An 18,794-nucleotide genomic window follows, 5' to 3' on the forward strand; every position below is an offset into this window, starting at 1 on the left:
TCTTTTCGTTATTGTACATGGATTCATCAGCGGTCCCAGATCCAGTTATTCTTTTTATTTACTTTTTTTTTTCTTTTCTCCAACGTGGACTTTGATGGCGTAAACCGCAAGCTTTCTCGTGAACAGTGACTAGTTACAAGAAAGAGAGAAAACGAGAGTTTGATTAGGTAAATCTTTTACTATCAATCTAATTTATCTTTTATTTTCACCATTACTTATTTAGCTAAGGCCAAAGGACTTATTTTTTAGTTTTCACCTAAAAACTACTTTAAGAAACTCAAAACACTTGTTCATTTATTAATTTTTATTATTAGTATCAGAGATAAAATTATTATATAACAAAAATATTTAGAATAATTAAAAATTTACTCACACTTCCCTTTTAAGTTTAAAAAAAAAAAATTCCTCTCCACTTTTTCTTACCTAAAATTTGAAAAATCACTACTTTTTTGTTAGGGTTTCAATGAAAACTCTTCCAATGACAATCTCTTCGTCAATTGTCAATGTTTTCTCTCTCTCTCAATCTCTCCCAGTTGTTTCCTTATTGTCTTCGTTAGAGACAAAGACACAATCATCTTCGTCTGAAATAAAAACGATCGTCTCTGATGAAGACTATAAGGAAACGATTGGGAGAGACTGAGAGAGAGAAAAACGTCGACAACCAAAGAAGAGATTATCGTAGAGAGTTGTCATCGAAACCTTAGAAGGGAAATAATGATTTTTCAAACTAGGGTGAGGGGAATTGCAATTTTTTAAACCAAAAGGGGAAATATGATTAAATTTTTAGTTTTTTAAATATTTTTTCTAAATAACAATTTTACTCAAATTGATGAAAATTTTTCAAAATTAATTGGTGAAAATTTAAATTAAAAAAACACTAATATTTGGGTGAGAATAACCCTTTGGCCTTTAGTTTAGTAGTTAATAAAAAAATTTGACCATTTTTTATTTTCAAGATTAAGTTGGATTCGAGTTAAGTTAAACCCAAATATTAATTTACTCAAATTTGACTTAAATTTATCATATTGAATTCAAGTTAATCAAATATATTGTTACAAGATCATTAATAGAATAAATGGTATCATTGGTAGAATAAATAATCTTATTATAAGAGAATTCAAGTTAAAATTGAATCAAGTTATTGAACTGAAACATTAATTTAAATTCAATTTAAATCAAATTGAACATCAATTTAAGTTAAATTAACTTAGTTCGTGTCCACCCCTGACCAAGGTGACATGATCAATTTATAAGAGTAATCAAATTTCACGTTCATTTTTAATATTAAAAAATTACTTGGTAATATTGATTTTGTTGCAATTTTATTCTTTTATGAACCGTATTCCTTTAAATCTTTTTTACCCCTCAACTCATATTTAAAAGCATAAAACCCTATGTTTTCATAAAAGTGACTAGTTATCAAACGAAAAAAAAAAAAGATATTATTTTACTTGGTTTGTTAGATAATAAATAAAAAATTTTGATAATATTCTATTACCAATGTTAAGGTTAAGTTGAGCCCAAACATAGAAAGAAAAACTTAGGTCAACTCAAATCCATTATATTGAATTTGTGCTAGCCAGAATAGTATAAATAACATAATCGATGAAATATATAATTCATTTGTGATGAAATATATAATTCATTTGTGGGATAAATAGTATTATTAGTGGGATGAACGATATTTTCAAAAGAATACTCAATTCAAACTCAAGTTGAGTAACTAAACTAAAATCGTAACTTGAATCAAACCATACAATAATTTGAGTCCAGTTAGCGCAATTCAAGATTACCCATAACCAAAGTGACATGACAAATAATATAAAAGTAATTTAATTATCACATTCACATTAAATATATAAAGATTATCAAAATAATATTAATTTTATTATAATTTTATATTTATTATATTTTTAAAAGAAAAATACTTACATTTTTTAATAATAAGTAAAATAAGGTTATATCTTAATTTTAGAAAATTAAATATTAGCAAGAAAATGCCAACTTGAAAATAATGATCTAATAATAACATGTGACCCTGTTTTGGAGTATATTTACGTTGGATTAAGTTCAAATTTAAGTCAATTTAAGTTTGATACGGTTTAAGAAAAGTCAAACTTAAATACTTTATATTGAATTCGTGCTAGCCAGAATAGTATAAATAACATAATCAACGAAATGTATAGTTCGTTGGTGGGATAAATAGTATTATTGATGGGATGAACGACATTGTCAAAAGAAGATTCAAGCCAAACTCAAGTCGAGTAACTAAACTAAAATTGTAACTCGAATCAAACCATACATTAATTTGAGTCCAGTTAGCTTAATTCGAGATTACCCGTAACTAAAGTGATATGACAAATAATATAAAAATAATCTAATTATCACATTCACATTAAGTATATAAAAATTACCAAGATAATATAAATTTTATATTTATTATATTTTTAAGAGAAAAATACTTACATTTTTTAATAATAAGTAAAATAAGGTTATATCTTAATTTTAGAAAATTAAATATTAGCAAGAAAATGACAACTTGAAAATAATGCTCTAATAATAACATGTGACCCTATTTAAGAGCATATTTATGCTGAATTAAATTCAAATTTGAGTCAGTTCAAGTTTGACTTAAGAAAACTCAAACTCAAATTCAACTATAATACTAAGTCAATCTCAAACTGAGCTTGATTCTAAACTATAATTAAATCAAAATAGATCAAAATGATATCATTTTGATACATATTAATTAAAATAATATCATTTTAACCGATTTAAATTAAGTTTTTCCATACTAACGAGTTTAATAGACTGAACATTCCTAAGTTCAAGTTTAAAAATGACAATATAAAATCTTTAAATTTGAGTTTGAACTTATTTGAAACTCATTCGAATTAAATTGACAAACAAACCTGAACTAATGTGACTATAATCCAACTCTATCCCCCGTTGAGTTACCTTGATTGAATGGTTTACTTACTAGAAAAGTAAAATGACACTTTGCATTTATTATTATACATTTACTATTCCACGAGTAAGTTTTAGATCACACAAAATCTTTAAAATAGTCTGTTTGTGAGCTTGCACAGGTATAAAATATTACTCCATGTTTAATATTCGAAGAACTGCCGAATACACAACAAGAGAAAATTTGTCGAGTCCAGACCCGGGTATCAAACCAACTCATTAAGATCACATAACTGCATATTTTAACCGAGGAGATTAACAAGCAACCCAGCCACTGATACAGCTACTGATAAAGCCACAGGTATGGCTGACCGGAAGGTTGCACGAGCAGGGGCAGGAGCAGGTGCGGGAGCGGGCGGTGGAGCTACAGCAGGTGTGGGCCAGTTGGGAACCCGTTTGTAAGCCTCCTATGCTAAACAAACAAGTCAAATATGAAAATGCTTTTGATGATATCGATCAATAAAAAAAAAAAATGTATCATCTTAATCTAACAGTCTTTTGGACATTAAAACCAAACAATTTACGAAAAATAGATAAGCTATTCACCATTGATATGCAATTATGTATTTGATGATGACTAGACTTAACTTACATCAAATGCCTTCGATTGCAAATATCGACGTTTTGCAGTTCTCACATCTTCATCAAAGTAAATCGTCTCCTTATCATATCTATAGAAAATAAAACATCATAAAGATCAGAGCTTCTGAAAAGAGTTATATCAATGAAAGTACTTCGAGACTATCAGTATACAATATCCACAATTACTCAGGACAATCTTTTTTAGATGTAAATTAAATACTGCATATGCATTTAAATAATCTACACATGTTTTCACAAAACAAATACTATCATATAACTAGACCTAAGGCTACACACAAGTCAATTGACCTCGACAAGGTTATTGTAAAGTCAATCCCAAGTTTGTTGTTTCTTAGTTCGGTGAGCTTGTAAGTTCGCAACTCAATTTGAGTATAATATTAATGAACTTCTTAAAAATTTAAAATATTAAACTTACACCCCCCCAGAACTTTTATATCTTAATATAAAAAATTTTTGTGACCCCCAATAATTATAAAAGTTGCACATACATCCCAAGTAAATTGTAATTCTTTATCCGAATTCGAGTCAAGCACTCCTATCTTGAGCTTGTGATCGAGCCTTCCATAAACTCAATCGAATTGAACTTGAGCTTGGCAATACATGGCTCGACTCTGCTCAATTGTAGCCTTATTTAGAGCTAAAAATATATTGGATAGAGATGTGGACTTACTCAAAAAGATAAGTATCGAGAATGACATTAAGCCTTTTTCTAAATCCCTCCACGGGACCCTCTTGAATAGCCGCCTCCAATGCCAACCAATTCTGCAACAAATCATCTAGTACTGGTTAACAAAGAATATTCTAATCAGACTGGTAATTCCTGCAAGGGAAATAAATGCTAAAAGAACCTCATCAGCAAACAAACGATGGAGCTTCTCATTAGCAATTTCTTCGCAGCGAACAATCGCAACCATTACCTGATAAGGGTTAACAAAAAAGTATATATATAAATATCAATGAAATTGAAAAGTAGCAGAACATATACAGAAACAAAATAATAAAACCTTATGACTAGGAAGATCCAGGTCCTTGCTATCTTTTATACGTTTCCATATCTGCTGTACACTAAAAGAAAATCCTGAGGCAGGAACAACACCTCGTCCATCTCCAGCTAGTCCTCCTGGAGATATCAAACTGACAATGTGCTCTCTCAGTTCACCAACCTATATATCATGTAAAAATCATAAGCCTGCAGATACCAACAGTGTGTATTTCACAAAAAGTGATAAAACTTAATTCAGCTAAGATGCCATGATGCCAAAGATTTCAGTCACAGATTATATACATAAATGTTGGTAGACTTAAAATGACACAACAAACCCCAAACTCAGTTGAACCGGCAAAAGTTGAAATCCATTTAAATAGAGTTTTGATAATCTTCTTAATCTTATTAATGGCTACCTGTTTTTCAAACAGCTCCTCCTTCTCTTCGTAGCTACATAAAGCAGTGACCTCCAACTACATGCAATTAAGAAATTAACAGAATCGTGATATAAAGTTATTACAGAAAAAATAATCAGTCACAGAGGAAGAAGTGGAGAACGTGTACTTACATGAAAAAACTCACTCAGAGGAGTGTTTTTATGGGCCTCAGGTTTAGGAACTGCATCCCATATCTGTAGAATTCACCACCAATCAAAATGCTGAAGAAATGAAATAAACAAATGAATGAACAAACATAAGTATATATACCTTCTGAATCTCCTGTCTTAACTTAGCATCCAGTTTTTCAAGTGGGGTCTGCATGGAGAGTTCATGGACAAGATATTGATTCAAAAGGGAAGAGAAAGTCTCTTCAACAAAACAGAATGAAACATAAAGGAAAATTATAAAGTGCAATTTCCTACCTTGCTTTTATCACGTATAACAAACAGAAGGGTAGTTTTACGCTGGCCAAACAAACGCATCATGACCTACATGATAACCACAGAAAAACACAAAATTATGTAAAGTAGACATATACACCATAAACAGACAATCAGGCATTGACCATCAACTAGCAAGAGTACCTGGAAAACCATTTTCAGAAGAGGCTTATTGGCAGCGTGCTCCCGACCGATATCATGACACCACCTATATATTACATTAAACATCTTATTAACACTTCAAACTGATGCCTATAGTTTTTGTGTTTCCACAAGTTTTCTGTGCTTCCAGTCAACACATTTAATAAACTCCAGGATACAGATCTAAATTTAGACAGTGTCAAATTTTAGGTAGGCATCCATGTAGAATGAAATTTGGTAACAGAAAATATGAAAAGAAAAATTTCTCATCTTTTTTATTTCCTTGGAACAAATAAGTTAAGATATAAATTGCCAAAAATTATACTGACACGGTGGTTTTCAAACATCAAATCACAGTTGATATATAACTCTTTCCAGGATTAAACACAGTGATACCAATTACATGTTTGTTTCTGCAATGCCAACTTATTTTCAGCTCTAAATGCAACATTAAACAAACTCACATGTTTATCAGTACAACATTTGCAATTGCCAAAGCAAACAAGGCACTTTGTTTCTCAAACACAGTGTCATCCTGAAAAAAAAATTTGCAGACTGTTAGGATCCCGGCAAACTCTTCAAACAATTAATACCAAATCATTAGGAATTATGCAAATAATAAACAGACAGATTTTTAGAAGAAAAGATTAACAGCAGAAATGGGTGAGAATCGACAATTAATCTGCTTTAATTCAACCAGCTTTACAATGGATCAGAGTGGCTATTCCTTTACACACAAAACATAAACAAAGAGGAGAATTCATAATCAACAATTTCCCCTCCCTGCTCTGGCTTCGGGGAGGTCAGAATCTCCCTAATTTGTCTAGCTATTCAAGAGGCTAGACTCTCTTCCCCTTCCACTTGCTTTTGAGAGACCAATTCTCTCCCTCAATCAACCCAAGGCTACCCAAACATCGTAACTGCCCATTTCCCCATTTCATAATTGCCTACTTCTCACCTAAATATGAGTTCTAACACACACACTTTATGAGTGAGAAACATATTTACCAAAAATTAATTACAATTTCAACAGATAAAGAAATGATAATACACACACTACATCTGTGCAAGAAGCATCAACCTACTTTTAATTAAAAAAATTGTCTTACATACCAAATGAATCATTAAACATTCTTAGGCCATAACATTTTCTAGATGTGTTTATATAGACAGCAGTATTTTACATCTGTTAAAAAATTATCAACACTAACTCATACATTGCCACCCCAACGAAGGGGAAAAATCTGCCAATAGGCATCTCTAGAAACCCTTAAGAATAGCTGTAAGCCTCACAAAAATCACATTGATAACATGGTCATAAAGGATTCCCAGAATTCAAACTTAGAAAATGATGAATGAAATATCACTGCTTGAAGTTAGCAAAGAATTCTCTTTGGATCTTCCATTAAAAGTAGAAACTTATCTATCACACTCTTATAAATTGTTACAATAAAACTACGTGTACCCACTTTAAGTACACAAATGTGTACATACTTATATTTGTCATTACATGATCAAGTGATTTTAAATTATGATAAAATAATACCTAATATGATGACATAAATGAGTGTGTATACAATATTGCTCAAATTGTTAACCCACTTCCGCCCCTAATTTAGAGCAAGGAAATATCACACAACTCAGTTACTAAAAATTGCTGAGGTTTTCATGACATCAACTTCCTTAAATCACAAAAATTATGTTCCCTTTGGTTTCACAGCTAATACACAAAATAAACTAGAATTCAGGGGACACATTAGTGAGTCAATAGATGTTTGAACACATAATTGACACCTTTACAGATTCATATGTACTACCAAATAGAACTTGAGAAAAATTAAGATATGCATGCTACACAAGCCTCCTTCACTGCAAAAACATACCCATTTCCATTACAAATCGAATTTCAACAAAGTAAGGATATCGGGACAAAGCTCATACCTCCCCTCTTTCACTCCCATCAGTGCCCTCTGAATCCATGACAATGGTGAAAGGCACCATGCCAGAACACTTCTGCATCCAAATTCCCCGAGTTGTCTGACTCCTGCACCCAAAAAAGGCAAAAAGATACTCACATTTTCTGTCTCACCTTAAATTGCAAAATAACATAACTTCAGCAACCCAAAAAATTAAAAAAAAAAAAAAAACAACCTTCCGTCTGATGCATCCATCTCTTTAAACTCTGTACCAAAAAGATGATTCAACAGAGTACTTTTCCCTGTTCACCGTTTACAATTAAAAAAACAAAAAAAGCACTAATCCCACATATTAAAGCACACGAAACCCAGAAAGAAACAGAGCCTTCACTGAAGGCCTTAAATTAAATAAAAAACAAATATATAAAAACTGCAACAAAAAACCAAGTCAAGTCTGCATAATTTATTAGATACACGTGATAATTTATTAATGAAAAAAAAAGCAAAACGCCTGGTTTCCTTAAAATGAAAAAAACTAATTACCACGTGATCACATTGAAAAAATTCACAAACACTTCGAATCTCTCAGATTTATTAGATACACCCTGGCACGCCATTACTACTTCAAAAAACGTAAATCGATCCGTACAAGTATAAAAATATACAGTATAGTACCAATTTTGGATACAAAGATATGTATAGTTTTTCTACATGTATCAATCGCATCATAGAATCCTAATAACCATGGCGCAACAAAACTAAGGGGAATGAACTTGAGGAGCATATATACCACTGCTTTGTGGGCCCATGATGGCTACGACAGAGTAGTAGAGGCCGCGATCGGGAAGGTTGGTGGCGCGGATGAAGTTTTCGAGACCGTCGACATTGAAGTCGCCGTTACCGGAGATGAGTTGGACGGAAAGAGGAGAGAGTTGGGCCATAAGGACGCGAAATTCTAGGGTTTGGAGAAATCAAGCTGAAAAAGAAAGGACTAGAAACTGAAGTAGAGGAGAATAAGAAAGAGTGCAAAGTCTGACATTTGCTTGCGGAAGAGATGCCTGGACACGTGGAATTCTCTTTTTATGGAAACTTCTTTTCGTTATTGTACATGGATTCATCAACGGTCCCTGATCCAGTTATTGTTTTTATTTATTATTATTATTTTTCCTTATTCTCCAACGTGGATTTTTTTGGCGTAAACCGTAAGCTTTCTCGTGAAAGTAACTGGTCTTACTAGTAAAAGACGAAAGGGAAAAGGGCTTGATTAGGTCAATCTTTTATTATCTATCTAATTTATTTTTTATTTTCTGCAATAGCAATTTAGTTTAGGCTTAATGATTTATTCGCACTCAAATATTAGTGTTTTTTAAAATTTTTATTTATTATTTTTAAAAAATTTAAATATCTATTTATTTATTATTTGTTATAATTAGTTATACAAGTAAAATCATTATTTAATAAATATATTAAAAAATTAATCACATTTCTTCTCTAAATTTAAAAAATCACAATTCTCCCCTTTCAACCCCCCCCCCCCCCCCCCCCAACCCAAGATTTGAAAATTCACTATCTCTCCCCTAGGGTTTAGATGACAACTCTCTAATGACAATCTTTTATTTGATTATCAATATTTTTTTTCCTTTCCAATCTCTCATCGTTGTTTCCTTGCTTTTTTCATTGTAGACGAAGACAAAATCGTCTTCATCATATACAAAAATAGCAGAAAGACAGTTGAGATGGAGAGAAAACATCATGACCAAAGAAAAAATTGTCATTGAAACCCAAAGAGAAAATGGTGATTTTTTAAACTGGGGATAGGGGTGTTTGTTGTGGGGGGGGGGGGGGGGGGGGGGGGGGGGGGTGGATTGTTATTTTTTAAACTTAAGAGAAGACATGTGAGGATGCTTTTCATGATATCGATCAATAGAAAAAATGTAACATTTTAGTCTAATAGTTTTTTAGACATAGAAGTTGAAAAATTTACGAAAAATAACTAATTTATTCACCATTAATATTCAACAATGTATCTAATAAAGACTAGATTAAACTTCAAATGCTTTTGATTGTAAATATTAACATTTTTCAGTTCTCACAACTTCATCGAAATAGATTGTCTCTTTATCATACCTAGGAAAAATAAAATATAATAAAAATCACAGCATTCGCAAAGAGTTATATCAATGAAAATATTCCGAGAATTTCTACAATTACTCAGGATAATCATTTTTTGGTATAAATTGTAAACTACAGATGCATTTGGATAGTTTATATATGTTTCATAAAACAACATTAAATAATTAGACCTACAATCACAAATGAGTTGATTCAAGCATGACTCAATTACTATTGAGTTAAGCTTGAGCTCATTGTTTCTTGGTTTGGTGAGCTCGCAACTTAGCTTGAGTATGCTACAATAAACTCTCAGAAGTTTAAAACTTACATTTACACCCCCCAAAACTTATAATTATCCCTGTAAAATTTACATCTTAGTATGAAAAGTTTAATTGACCCCCAACAACTATAAAACCTGCCTATACAACTTAAGTTAACAATAAAACTATGTTTATCCACTTTGCACATATAAATGAGTACAAGCTTGATGTATGTTCTCAACTGATTAAGTGATTCTAAATTAAAGATAAAATAATACTCAATCATATGATAACAAATATGAGTGTATACTTATTTGTATACTTAAACTGGATACATATAATATTATTTTTTACTTTATGTCATTATTTTCTATTAAAATTACTAATTTAATCACTTTATTTTCGGAAACAAAATAATAATCTCAATTGTGTTTGTTTTATATTTTTAATGGAAAGTATTGAAAATTTGATCCATTGTAATAGAAAATTTTGAAATTTCAATCACTTACATAGAAACTTTTAAAAGTTCAACATATTCAATAGTAAAATTTTAAAGTTTGGTTTCTTCACTTTAAACTCAAGCTCGATGAGCTATTTATAAACCAATTTGAGTTTGATTCTGTTTAAGGAGAATTAAACTTGAATTCAATTATAATAATAAACTAACCTCAACTTGATATTATAATTGAACCAAAATCAATTAAAACAACGTCATTTTGATATATATTAATCAAATCAACATTATTTTAGGCAATTTGAATCGAGTTTCAGACTCACGAGTTTGACAAACAAAACACTCCTCAAACTTGATCTCGAACTTGACAACATAAAGCTCTTAGACTTGATCTTGAGTTTGAACTTGTCTAAACAAAACTCATTTGAACTCTTATTCTCCTTGACAACATAAAGCTCTTCTTCTCCTTTTTTAAAGATTTGTTTTTTTATTCGACATCACTGTTTACCATTTGAACTGAGTTCATATTAACTCTTATTCAAGCTTGGCTTGACTTGAATCCACCTTGTAATTTAATGTTTGAGATTTAATTCGATGTTAGCAAAATTATAATTGGATTCAAATCGAATCATCTCGGTTTAATGTTCAGTTTGATTTAAGTCAAATTCAATGACATTGGTCATCATGTTAACGATACTATTTATTTTCTTGATGACTCTCTAATGACATCTTTGACTAACTTAAATTGAATATTTAGCAGTGATTTTAGGTCTACCCATGACTAGTCAACCTAATCTAATTACATTAAATTGTCAAAAGGCAAATAAAGGAGTTGGATGGTAATTAGACTATTATATATATGTTCAAAAATTGTCATCCCAAAAGAGCCACGCCATTTTATTATTTTGTTTCTCCTCTCTGTAACAGTAAACATAGAATGCACAAAAACCATGTCTCGCAAGGTTAAGCAATCCAAAATGGTAGTACGTGGACGCAAATGGTGTCATGGAAATGACTCACGTCAAATCCTCAAGGCTAATAAGGACCATTTGACAAACGAATCAAAACTTGGGTATGCCAATTTTTCTAGTTTTCAATTTCTAAAATTAGACATAATATTTTTTAACATTTAAGATTCGAACGAAGTTTAAACTAATTTATATTTAAACTTGATTTAACTCGAATCAAACTATATCTTAAACCCAAATATATATTATAATAATAATTTAGCAAAATATGTACAAATAAGTAAAAAATTAAAAAAAACAAACTTCCTATTGTGAAAGTGTATTCACTACTAGATTTGGTAACAAACTTTTTCACTATAATGAATTTGTAGCAAGAAATTCACTATTACAATTTTGGAAATTTTGCATTAACACTTCGTTCCATAAATTGACATGATGAGGTAACAAACTTTTTTACTATACTGAAATTCTGGGGGTTTAGAGGCGACAAGCTGAAAAAGAAGGACTATAAAAAATAAAGGAGAAGTAAGAGGGCAAAATGAACATTTTCTTGCAGAAGAACCGACTTTATGGAAGTTGACGTGACAGGTGCATTTCTGTTTGTTTTATGGAAACCTCTTTTCGTTCTTGTACGTGGATTCACGAGTGTGCTGAGAATCAACGGTCCCAGATCCAGTTATTGTTTTTATTTATTTATTTATTTTTTACCCTTATTCGCCAACGCGGATTTTTATGGCGTAAACCATCAGCTCCCTCGTGAACAGTGACTAGTTACAAAAGAGAGGTTGATTTGGTAAATCTTTTATTATCAATCTGATTTCTCTTGTATTTTTGCCTACAGTTGGATTTGAACTGAGTCTAACTCAAACTTGTTTGAATTTGAGTTTAACTTAATTTATATATAGTTAAATTTAAGTTCAAACTCGTGAAAATTAAACTCAAACTCGATTCGATTCATTATTCGTTATTAAAACGATATCGTTTTAATATATATTGATCAAAATGACATCATTTTATATCAAAATTTTTAATTAAAAAATTTGACAAGTAAAACTCGAGCTCAGCTAAGATTGACTCATTTCGAACTTATTCAAACCAAATTCAAACTCGAACAGACTCGATTTAAATCTAACCGTTTTTTTGTCATTACTTATTTAGCTTAAGCCAAGGGACCTATTCCCACTGGAGATTAGTTTTTTTTTTTAATTTTTAATTTATTAATTTTAAAAAATCCAAATATTTATTATTTATTAATTTTTACTTTTTAAATTCAAACATTCACGCATCTATTACGGTTTATAGTAAGTGATAAAAGTAAAATCTCTATTTAATAAATATATTTTAAAAAAAAACTAAAAACTTTCTAATAAAAATCTTTTTTCTGGTTGTCGGTATTTTCTAAAAACATATGTACACATAATATTTTACAATTTTACTAGTTGATATACAGACTTTACATACACAGTCATCTTTAAATAGTCTGTTTGTGAGTTTGTACAAGTATAAAACTATTATATGTTTAATATTCGAACTACCGAATGCACAAGAAGAGAAGATTTGTCCTGTCCTGTCCTGTCCTGTCAAGACCCGTGTATTAAACCAGGCTATTAAGATCACATAACTGCACACTTTAACCGAAGAGATTAACAAGCAATTCAGTCACTGATACAGCTGCTGATACAGCCACAGGTACCACTGACCAGAAGGTTGCACGAGCTGGGGCAGGAGCGGGAGCGGGCGGTGGAGCTACAGCAGGTGTGGGCCAGTTGGGAACACGTTTGTAAGCCTCCTACGGTAAACAAACAAATCATATGTGAAAATGCTTTCGATGATATCAATTAATAGAAAAAATGTAGCATCTAGTATAATAGTCTTTTAGACATTAAAACTGAAAATTTACGAAAGATAGATAAGTTATTCACCATCAATATGCAATTATATATTTGATAATGACTGAGTTAAACTTACATCCAATGCTTTTGATTGCAAATATCGACGTTTTGCAATTCTCACATCTTCATCAAAGTAGATCGTTTCCTTGTCATACCTATGAAAAATAAAACATCATAAAGATAAGAACGTGCAAAAAGAGTTGCATCAATGAAAGCACTCTGAGACTATCAGTGTACAATATCCACAATTATTCAAGATAATCATTTTTAGATGTAGCTGACATACTGCAGATGCATTTAGATACTTTACATATGTTTTCACAAAACAAGTATCATCATATAATTGGACCTATGGCTGCAAACAAGTTGATTCGGCCTCGACTTGGTTATTGTTGAGCCAACCTCGAGTTCGGTATTTCTTGGTTTGGTAAGCTAGCAAGTTAGCAGTTCAGTTTGAATATAATATCAATAAACTCTTAAAAAATTTAAAATCTTACACTTACATCCCCCAAAATTTTTATATCATAGTATAAAATCTTTATGTGACCCCCTGTAACTAGAAAAGTTGCACATACTACCAAAGTTAGTTGTAATTTTTATTTGAATTTTGAGTTCCGAACTTGAGCCTAGCAATATATGGCTCAACTATGCTCAAATGAAGCACTATTTAGAGCTGAAAATATATCAGATAGAGATGTGGACTTACTCGAAAAGATAAGTATCAAGAATGGCATTAAGCCCTTCCCTAAATCCCTGCACGGGACCCTCTTGAATAGCTGCCTCCAATGACAACCAATTCTGCAACACATCAACGAAGTACTGGTTAACAAAGAATATTCTAATCAGACTGGTAATTCCTGCAAGGGAGATAAATGCTAAAAGAACCTCATCAGCAAAGAAACGATCAAGCTTCTCATTGGCAATTTCTTCGCAGCGAACAGTTGCGACCATAACCTGATAAAGGTTAACAAAAAAGTGCATATATAGATATCAATGAAATTGAAAAGTAGCAGAACATATGCAGAAACAAAAGAACAAAACCTTATGAGCAGGAAGATCCAGGTCCTTGTTTTCTTTTATAAGTTTCCATATCTGCTGTGCACTAAAAGAAAATCCTGAGGCAGGAACAACACGTTGTCTATCTCCAGCTACTCCTCCTGGAGATATCAAATTGACAATCTGGTCCCTCAGTTCAGGAACCTATATATCATGTCAAAATCATAAGCCTTCAGATACCAACAGTGTATTTCACAAAATGTGATAAAACTTAAATCGGCCGAGATGCTATGATGCCAAAGATTTCAATCACTGATTATATATTGAAATGTTGGTAGACTGAAAATGTTACAACAAACCCCCAAATCAGTTGAACTGGTAAAGGTTGTAATCCATTTAAATAGAGTTTTGATAAACTTCTTAGTCTTATTAATGCCTACCTGCTCTTTAAACTGCTCCTCCTTCTCTTCATAGCTAGATAAAGTAGTAACCTTCACCTACATGCACGAAAGAAATTAAAAGAATCGTATGTTAAGTATACTATAAAGTAATTGCAGAAAAATTAACCAGCTACACAGCGAGAACTGAAGAACATTTACTTACATTAAAAAACTCACTAAGAGGAGTGTCTTTATAGGCCTCAGGTTTAGAAACTGCATCCCATGTCTGTAGAAATCACCACATATCAAAATGCTGAAGATATGAAATGAGCAAAAGAATGAACAAACATAAATATAATATACCTTCTGAATATCCTGTCTTAAAATGGTATCTAGTTTTTCAGGCGGGGTCTGCATGGAGAGTACATGGACAAGATATTGATTCAAAAGAGAAGAGAAAGTGCCTTCCACAAAAAAGAATGAAGCGTAAAGTAAAAATATATATGCAAGTTCATACCTTGGTTTGATCACGTATAACAAACAGAAGGGTAGTTTTACGTGGGCCAAACAAATGCATCATGACCTACATAAGCACAGAAAAACACAAATTTATGTAAAATAGACATGTATACAATAAACAGACAATTAGGCATTGACCATCAACTGGCTAGAGTACCTGGAAAACCATTTTCAGAAGAGGCTTATTGGCAGCATGCTCCCGACCGATATCATGGCACCACCTAATGACATTAGACATCTTATTAACACTTGAAACTGATGCCTAAACTTTTAGTGTTTCCACAAGTTTTCTGTGCTTCCGGTGGACACATTTAATAAACTCCAGGATACAGATATAGATTTAGATGGTGTCAAATTTTGAGTAGGCATACATGTAAAATGAAATTTGGTAAAGAGAAATAAACTTAGGTACAGGCAACAGAAAATATGAAAAGTGAAATTTCTGATCTTTTTGTTTCCTTGGAACAAATAAGTTAAGATATAAATTGCCAAAAATTATCCTGACCCGGTGGTTTTCAAAAATAAAATCACAGTTGATATAAAACTCCTTCCAGGATTAAACACAATGATACCAATTACATGTTTGTTTCTGCAATGCCAACTTATTTGCACCTCTGCATGCAACATTATACAACTCACATGTTTACCAGTACAACATCTGCAATTGCCAAAGCAAACAAGGCACTTTGTTTCTCAAACACAGTGTCATCCTGAAAAAAAATTTGCAGACTGTTAGGAACCTGGCAAACTCTTCAAACAACTAATACCAAATTGTTAGGAATAAACCAAATAATAAACAAACAGATGTTTAGAAGAAAAGATTAACAACAGAAACAGGTGAGAATCAACAATTAATCTGCTTTAATTCAACCAGCTTTACAATGGATGAGAGTGGCTATTCCTTTACACACAAAACATAAACAGAAAGGAGGATTTATAATCAACAATTTCCCCTCCTTGGTCTGGCTTTGGAGAGGTTAGAATCTCTCCCTAATTTGTCTACCTATTTGAGAGGCTAGACTGTCTTCCGCTTCCACTAGCTTTTGAGAGACCAACTTTCTCCCTCAATTAGCCTAAGGCCACCCAAAAAAAACCCAATTTTCTCCCTGTCCTTCCCCAATCCATCTCCTATTTCTCTCCCTTTCATAATTGCCCCTGCCCATTTCCCCATTTCATAATTGGCCACTTCTCACCTAAATATGATTCTAACAGACACTTTATGAGTGAGAAACATATTTACCAAAAATTAAGTACAATTTCAACAGATAAATAAATGATAACACACACACTACATCGATGCGATAAACGTTAACCTATTTTTGATTAAAAAAATTGTCTTACCTACTGAATGAATCATTAAACATTCTTAGGCCACAACATTATCTAGATGTGTTTATATAGACAGCAGTATTTTACATCTGTTACAAAAACTATCAACACTAACTCATACATTGCCACCCAAATGAAGGGGCAAAATCTGCCATTAGGCATCTCTAGAAACCCTTAAGAATAACTTTAAGCTTCACAAAATCACATTGATAACATGGTCATAAAGGATTACCAGAATTCAAACTTAGAAAACGATGAATGAAATACTGCCGCTTGAAGTTAGCAAGGAATTCTCTTTGGATTTTCAATTAAAAATAGAAACTTATATATCACACTCTTATAAATTGTTAACCCACTTCTGCCCCTAATTTAGAACAAGAAAATATCACATAACTCAGTTACTAAAAATTGCTGAGGTTTCCATAACAGCAACTCACTTAAATCACAAACATTGTGTTTCCTTTGGTTTCAGAGCTAATACACAAAATAAACTAAAATTGAGAGGACACAGTTATAACATATTTGTGAGTCAATAGATGTCTGAACACATAATTGACACCTTTACGGATTCATATGTACTACCAAATAGAGCTTGAGAAAAATTAAGATATGCATGCTACACAAGCCTCCTTCACAGCAAAAACATAACCCCATTTCCATTACAAATCGAATTTTGACAAAGTAAGGATATTGGGACAAAGCTCATACCTCGCCTCTTTCACTCCCATCAGTGCCCTCTAAATCCATGACAATGATGAATGGCACACTGCCAGCATACTTCTCTATCCAAATTCCCTGAGTTGTCTGACACCTGCACCCAAAATAAGAAAAAAAATACTCACATTTCCCCGTCTTACATTAAATTGCAAAATAACATAACTTCAGCAACAAAAAAAAAAACACCAACCTTCCTTCTGATGCATCCATCTCTTTAAACTTTGTACCGAAGAGATGATTCAAAAGAGTACTTTTCCCTGTCACCATTAACAATAAAAAAACAAACTAGAACACTAATTCCCCATCTTAAAGCACGCGAAACCCGGTTCCAAAACCCAGAAAGGAACAGAACTTTTAACTATTACTGAAGGCCTTAAATTGAATTAAAAACAAACATATAAAAAACTGCAACCAAAAACTAATTCATGTCTGCATAATTTTGAAGTGATATACGAAAAATCTAATAAGGTAATGAACTTTACAAACATACCGCTGCTTTGTGGGCCTATGACGGCGACAACGCCGTAAGAGACACCATAATCGGGGAGCTTGGTGGAGCGGACGAATTGGCCGAGACCCTCGACATTGAAGCAGCCGTCACCGTCGACGAGTTGAACGGCAGGAAGCGAGACTTCGGCCATAGAAGAAAGAATGTTTCTAGGTTTTCGCGAGAGTGAAATGGATACTGCAGAATGAGAAGAGCAACGCGAGCTTGCGAGGATCAACAAGAGTGGAGAAATGGAGTAGAACGCGAAGAAAAATATTTGTGCATTTACTAAAAGACCTGAATGTTGCCATAACATTTTTTATTCTGAGCCAGAACCTTGGGGACTTAAATGTAATTGAATACGCGAAGAAGGAGATAAGACTCCACAATTGTCTTGCAGACAGAAAGTGGGACATGAGTTATGACAAGTGAATCTGTGTTTTATTTTAGGCCAAAGTACATTCCCACCCTGAGTTTGTTAAAATGACATTCTCGCATATCAAGGTTCGAAAACCAGATTTCAATTTGTTATCTTCCTTTATTGTTTAATTTTGTTAAATGAAAAAGACAAAAAAAACTCATTCTATATAGATTTTTCCATACATATATATGTTTTAAAACGACATATATTGGTGGGATGAATTATTATTTTTAAAAATATTAAGAATATTAATAAGATTTTTAGGAGGTTTATAGAGTTTTAAATAAAATTTGTGATATTTTTGAATAATTTAAAATTTTAATATGTATTTCAATAGTTTTTGAAATGATAAATACACTTTTAAAGAATTGAACAAAATATAATATTTTATTATTGGTTTGAGTTTTGATATTTTTAAAAGTTTAATTGATAAATTTCTAAACTAATAAGAATATATTAATTATTTGATATTTATATTAAATATTAATAGTATTTTTGTAACTTCATTTATAATGTAAAACAATAATTTCCAAAAAACTAAATATAATTTACTAATGGATTTGAATAATGGGTGGGAATTTCACTTTTTGAAACTTAAAGGGTAGGAAATTGGTTCAACAAACCTTGGGTGGAACCATAATTTGGCCTTTATTTTTATGGAAACTTATAGTTCGGATTGGAAGTATATTCGTTAAAAGGAAATGTCCAAAATGGGCAACTAGAATTAGTTGTACCCACATATATACATCAGCCATGCGAACCTTCAG

At 31.9% G+C, this 18,794-nt stretch overlaps 1 protein-coding gene across 5 annotated transcripts; it reads right to left on the reverse strand.

Moving 5' to 3' along the window:
* Positions 1-2,988: 2,988 nt before the first annotated feature.
* Positions 2,989-17,921, reverse strand: LOC123227574 (protein ROOT HAIR DEFECTIVE 3-like). Of its 5 annotated transcripts, none has more exons than XM_044652620.1 (14): positions 17,610-17,921; positions 17,310-17,376; positions 17,111-17,213; positions 15,713-15,783; positions 15,231-15,294; positions 15,072-15,137; positions 14,918-14,965; positions 14,778-14,840; positions 14,615-14,671; positions 14,220-14,378; positions 14,064-14,132; positions 13,885-13,976; positions 13,255-13,333; positions 2,989-3,374 (listed from the first exon to the last, which is right to left on the reverse strand). In XM_044652620.1, exons 1-14 carry the CDS (start codon positions 17,758-17,760, stop codon positions 3,210-3,212), a joined length of 1,254 nt encoding a protein of 417 aa, XP_044508555.1. In that variant the 5' UTR covers positions 17,761-17,921; the 3' UTR covers positions 2,989-3,209. The 5 variants fall into 5 exon arrangements, with proteins under 5 accessions (XP_044508555.1, XP_044508558.1, XP_044508556.1 ...); XM_044652623.1 differs by lacking the exons at positions 13,255-13,333; positions 13,885-13,976 and adding exons at positions 3,560-3,638; positions 4,241-4,332 and having other exon boundaries at positions 2,989-3,379; positions 17,610-17,919; XM_044652621.1 differs by lacking the exons at positions 13,255-13,333; positions 13,885-13,976 and adding exons at positions 3,560-3,638; positions 4,241-4,332 and having other exon boundaries at positions 17,610-17,901.
* Between the last annotated feature and the right edge of the window lie 873 nt (positions 17,922-18,794).

The sequence above is a fragment of the Mangifera indica genome, chromosome 10, assembly GCF_011075055.1.
Source record: "Mangifera indica cultivar Alphonso chromosome 10, CATAS_Mindica_2.1, whole genome shotgun sequence".
In the NCBI taxonomy this organism is placed as follows: Eukaryota; Viridiplantae; Streptophyta; class Magnoliopsida; order Sapindales; family Anacardiaceae; genus Mangifera; species Mangifera indica.

Excerpts from the sequence above, each read along its gene's own strand:
- LOC123227574 (XM_044652620.1), bottom strand. The coding sequence starts at position 17,760 with ATGGCCGAAGTCTCGCTTCCTGCCGTTCAACTCGTCGACGGTGACGGC. Across the intron at positions 17,377-17,609 it reads CATAGGCCCACAAAGCAGCG|GGAAAAGTACTCTTTTGAAT; the intron begins GTATGTTTGTAA and ends TAATGGTGACAG. Across the intron at positions 14,841-14,917 it reads TAAGACAGGATATTCAGAAG|ACATGGGATGCAGTTTCTAA; the intron begins GTATATTATATT and ends TGATTTCTACAG.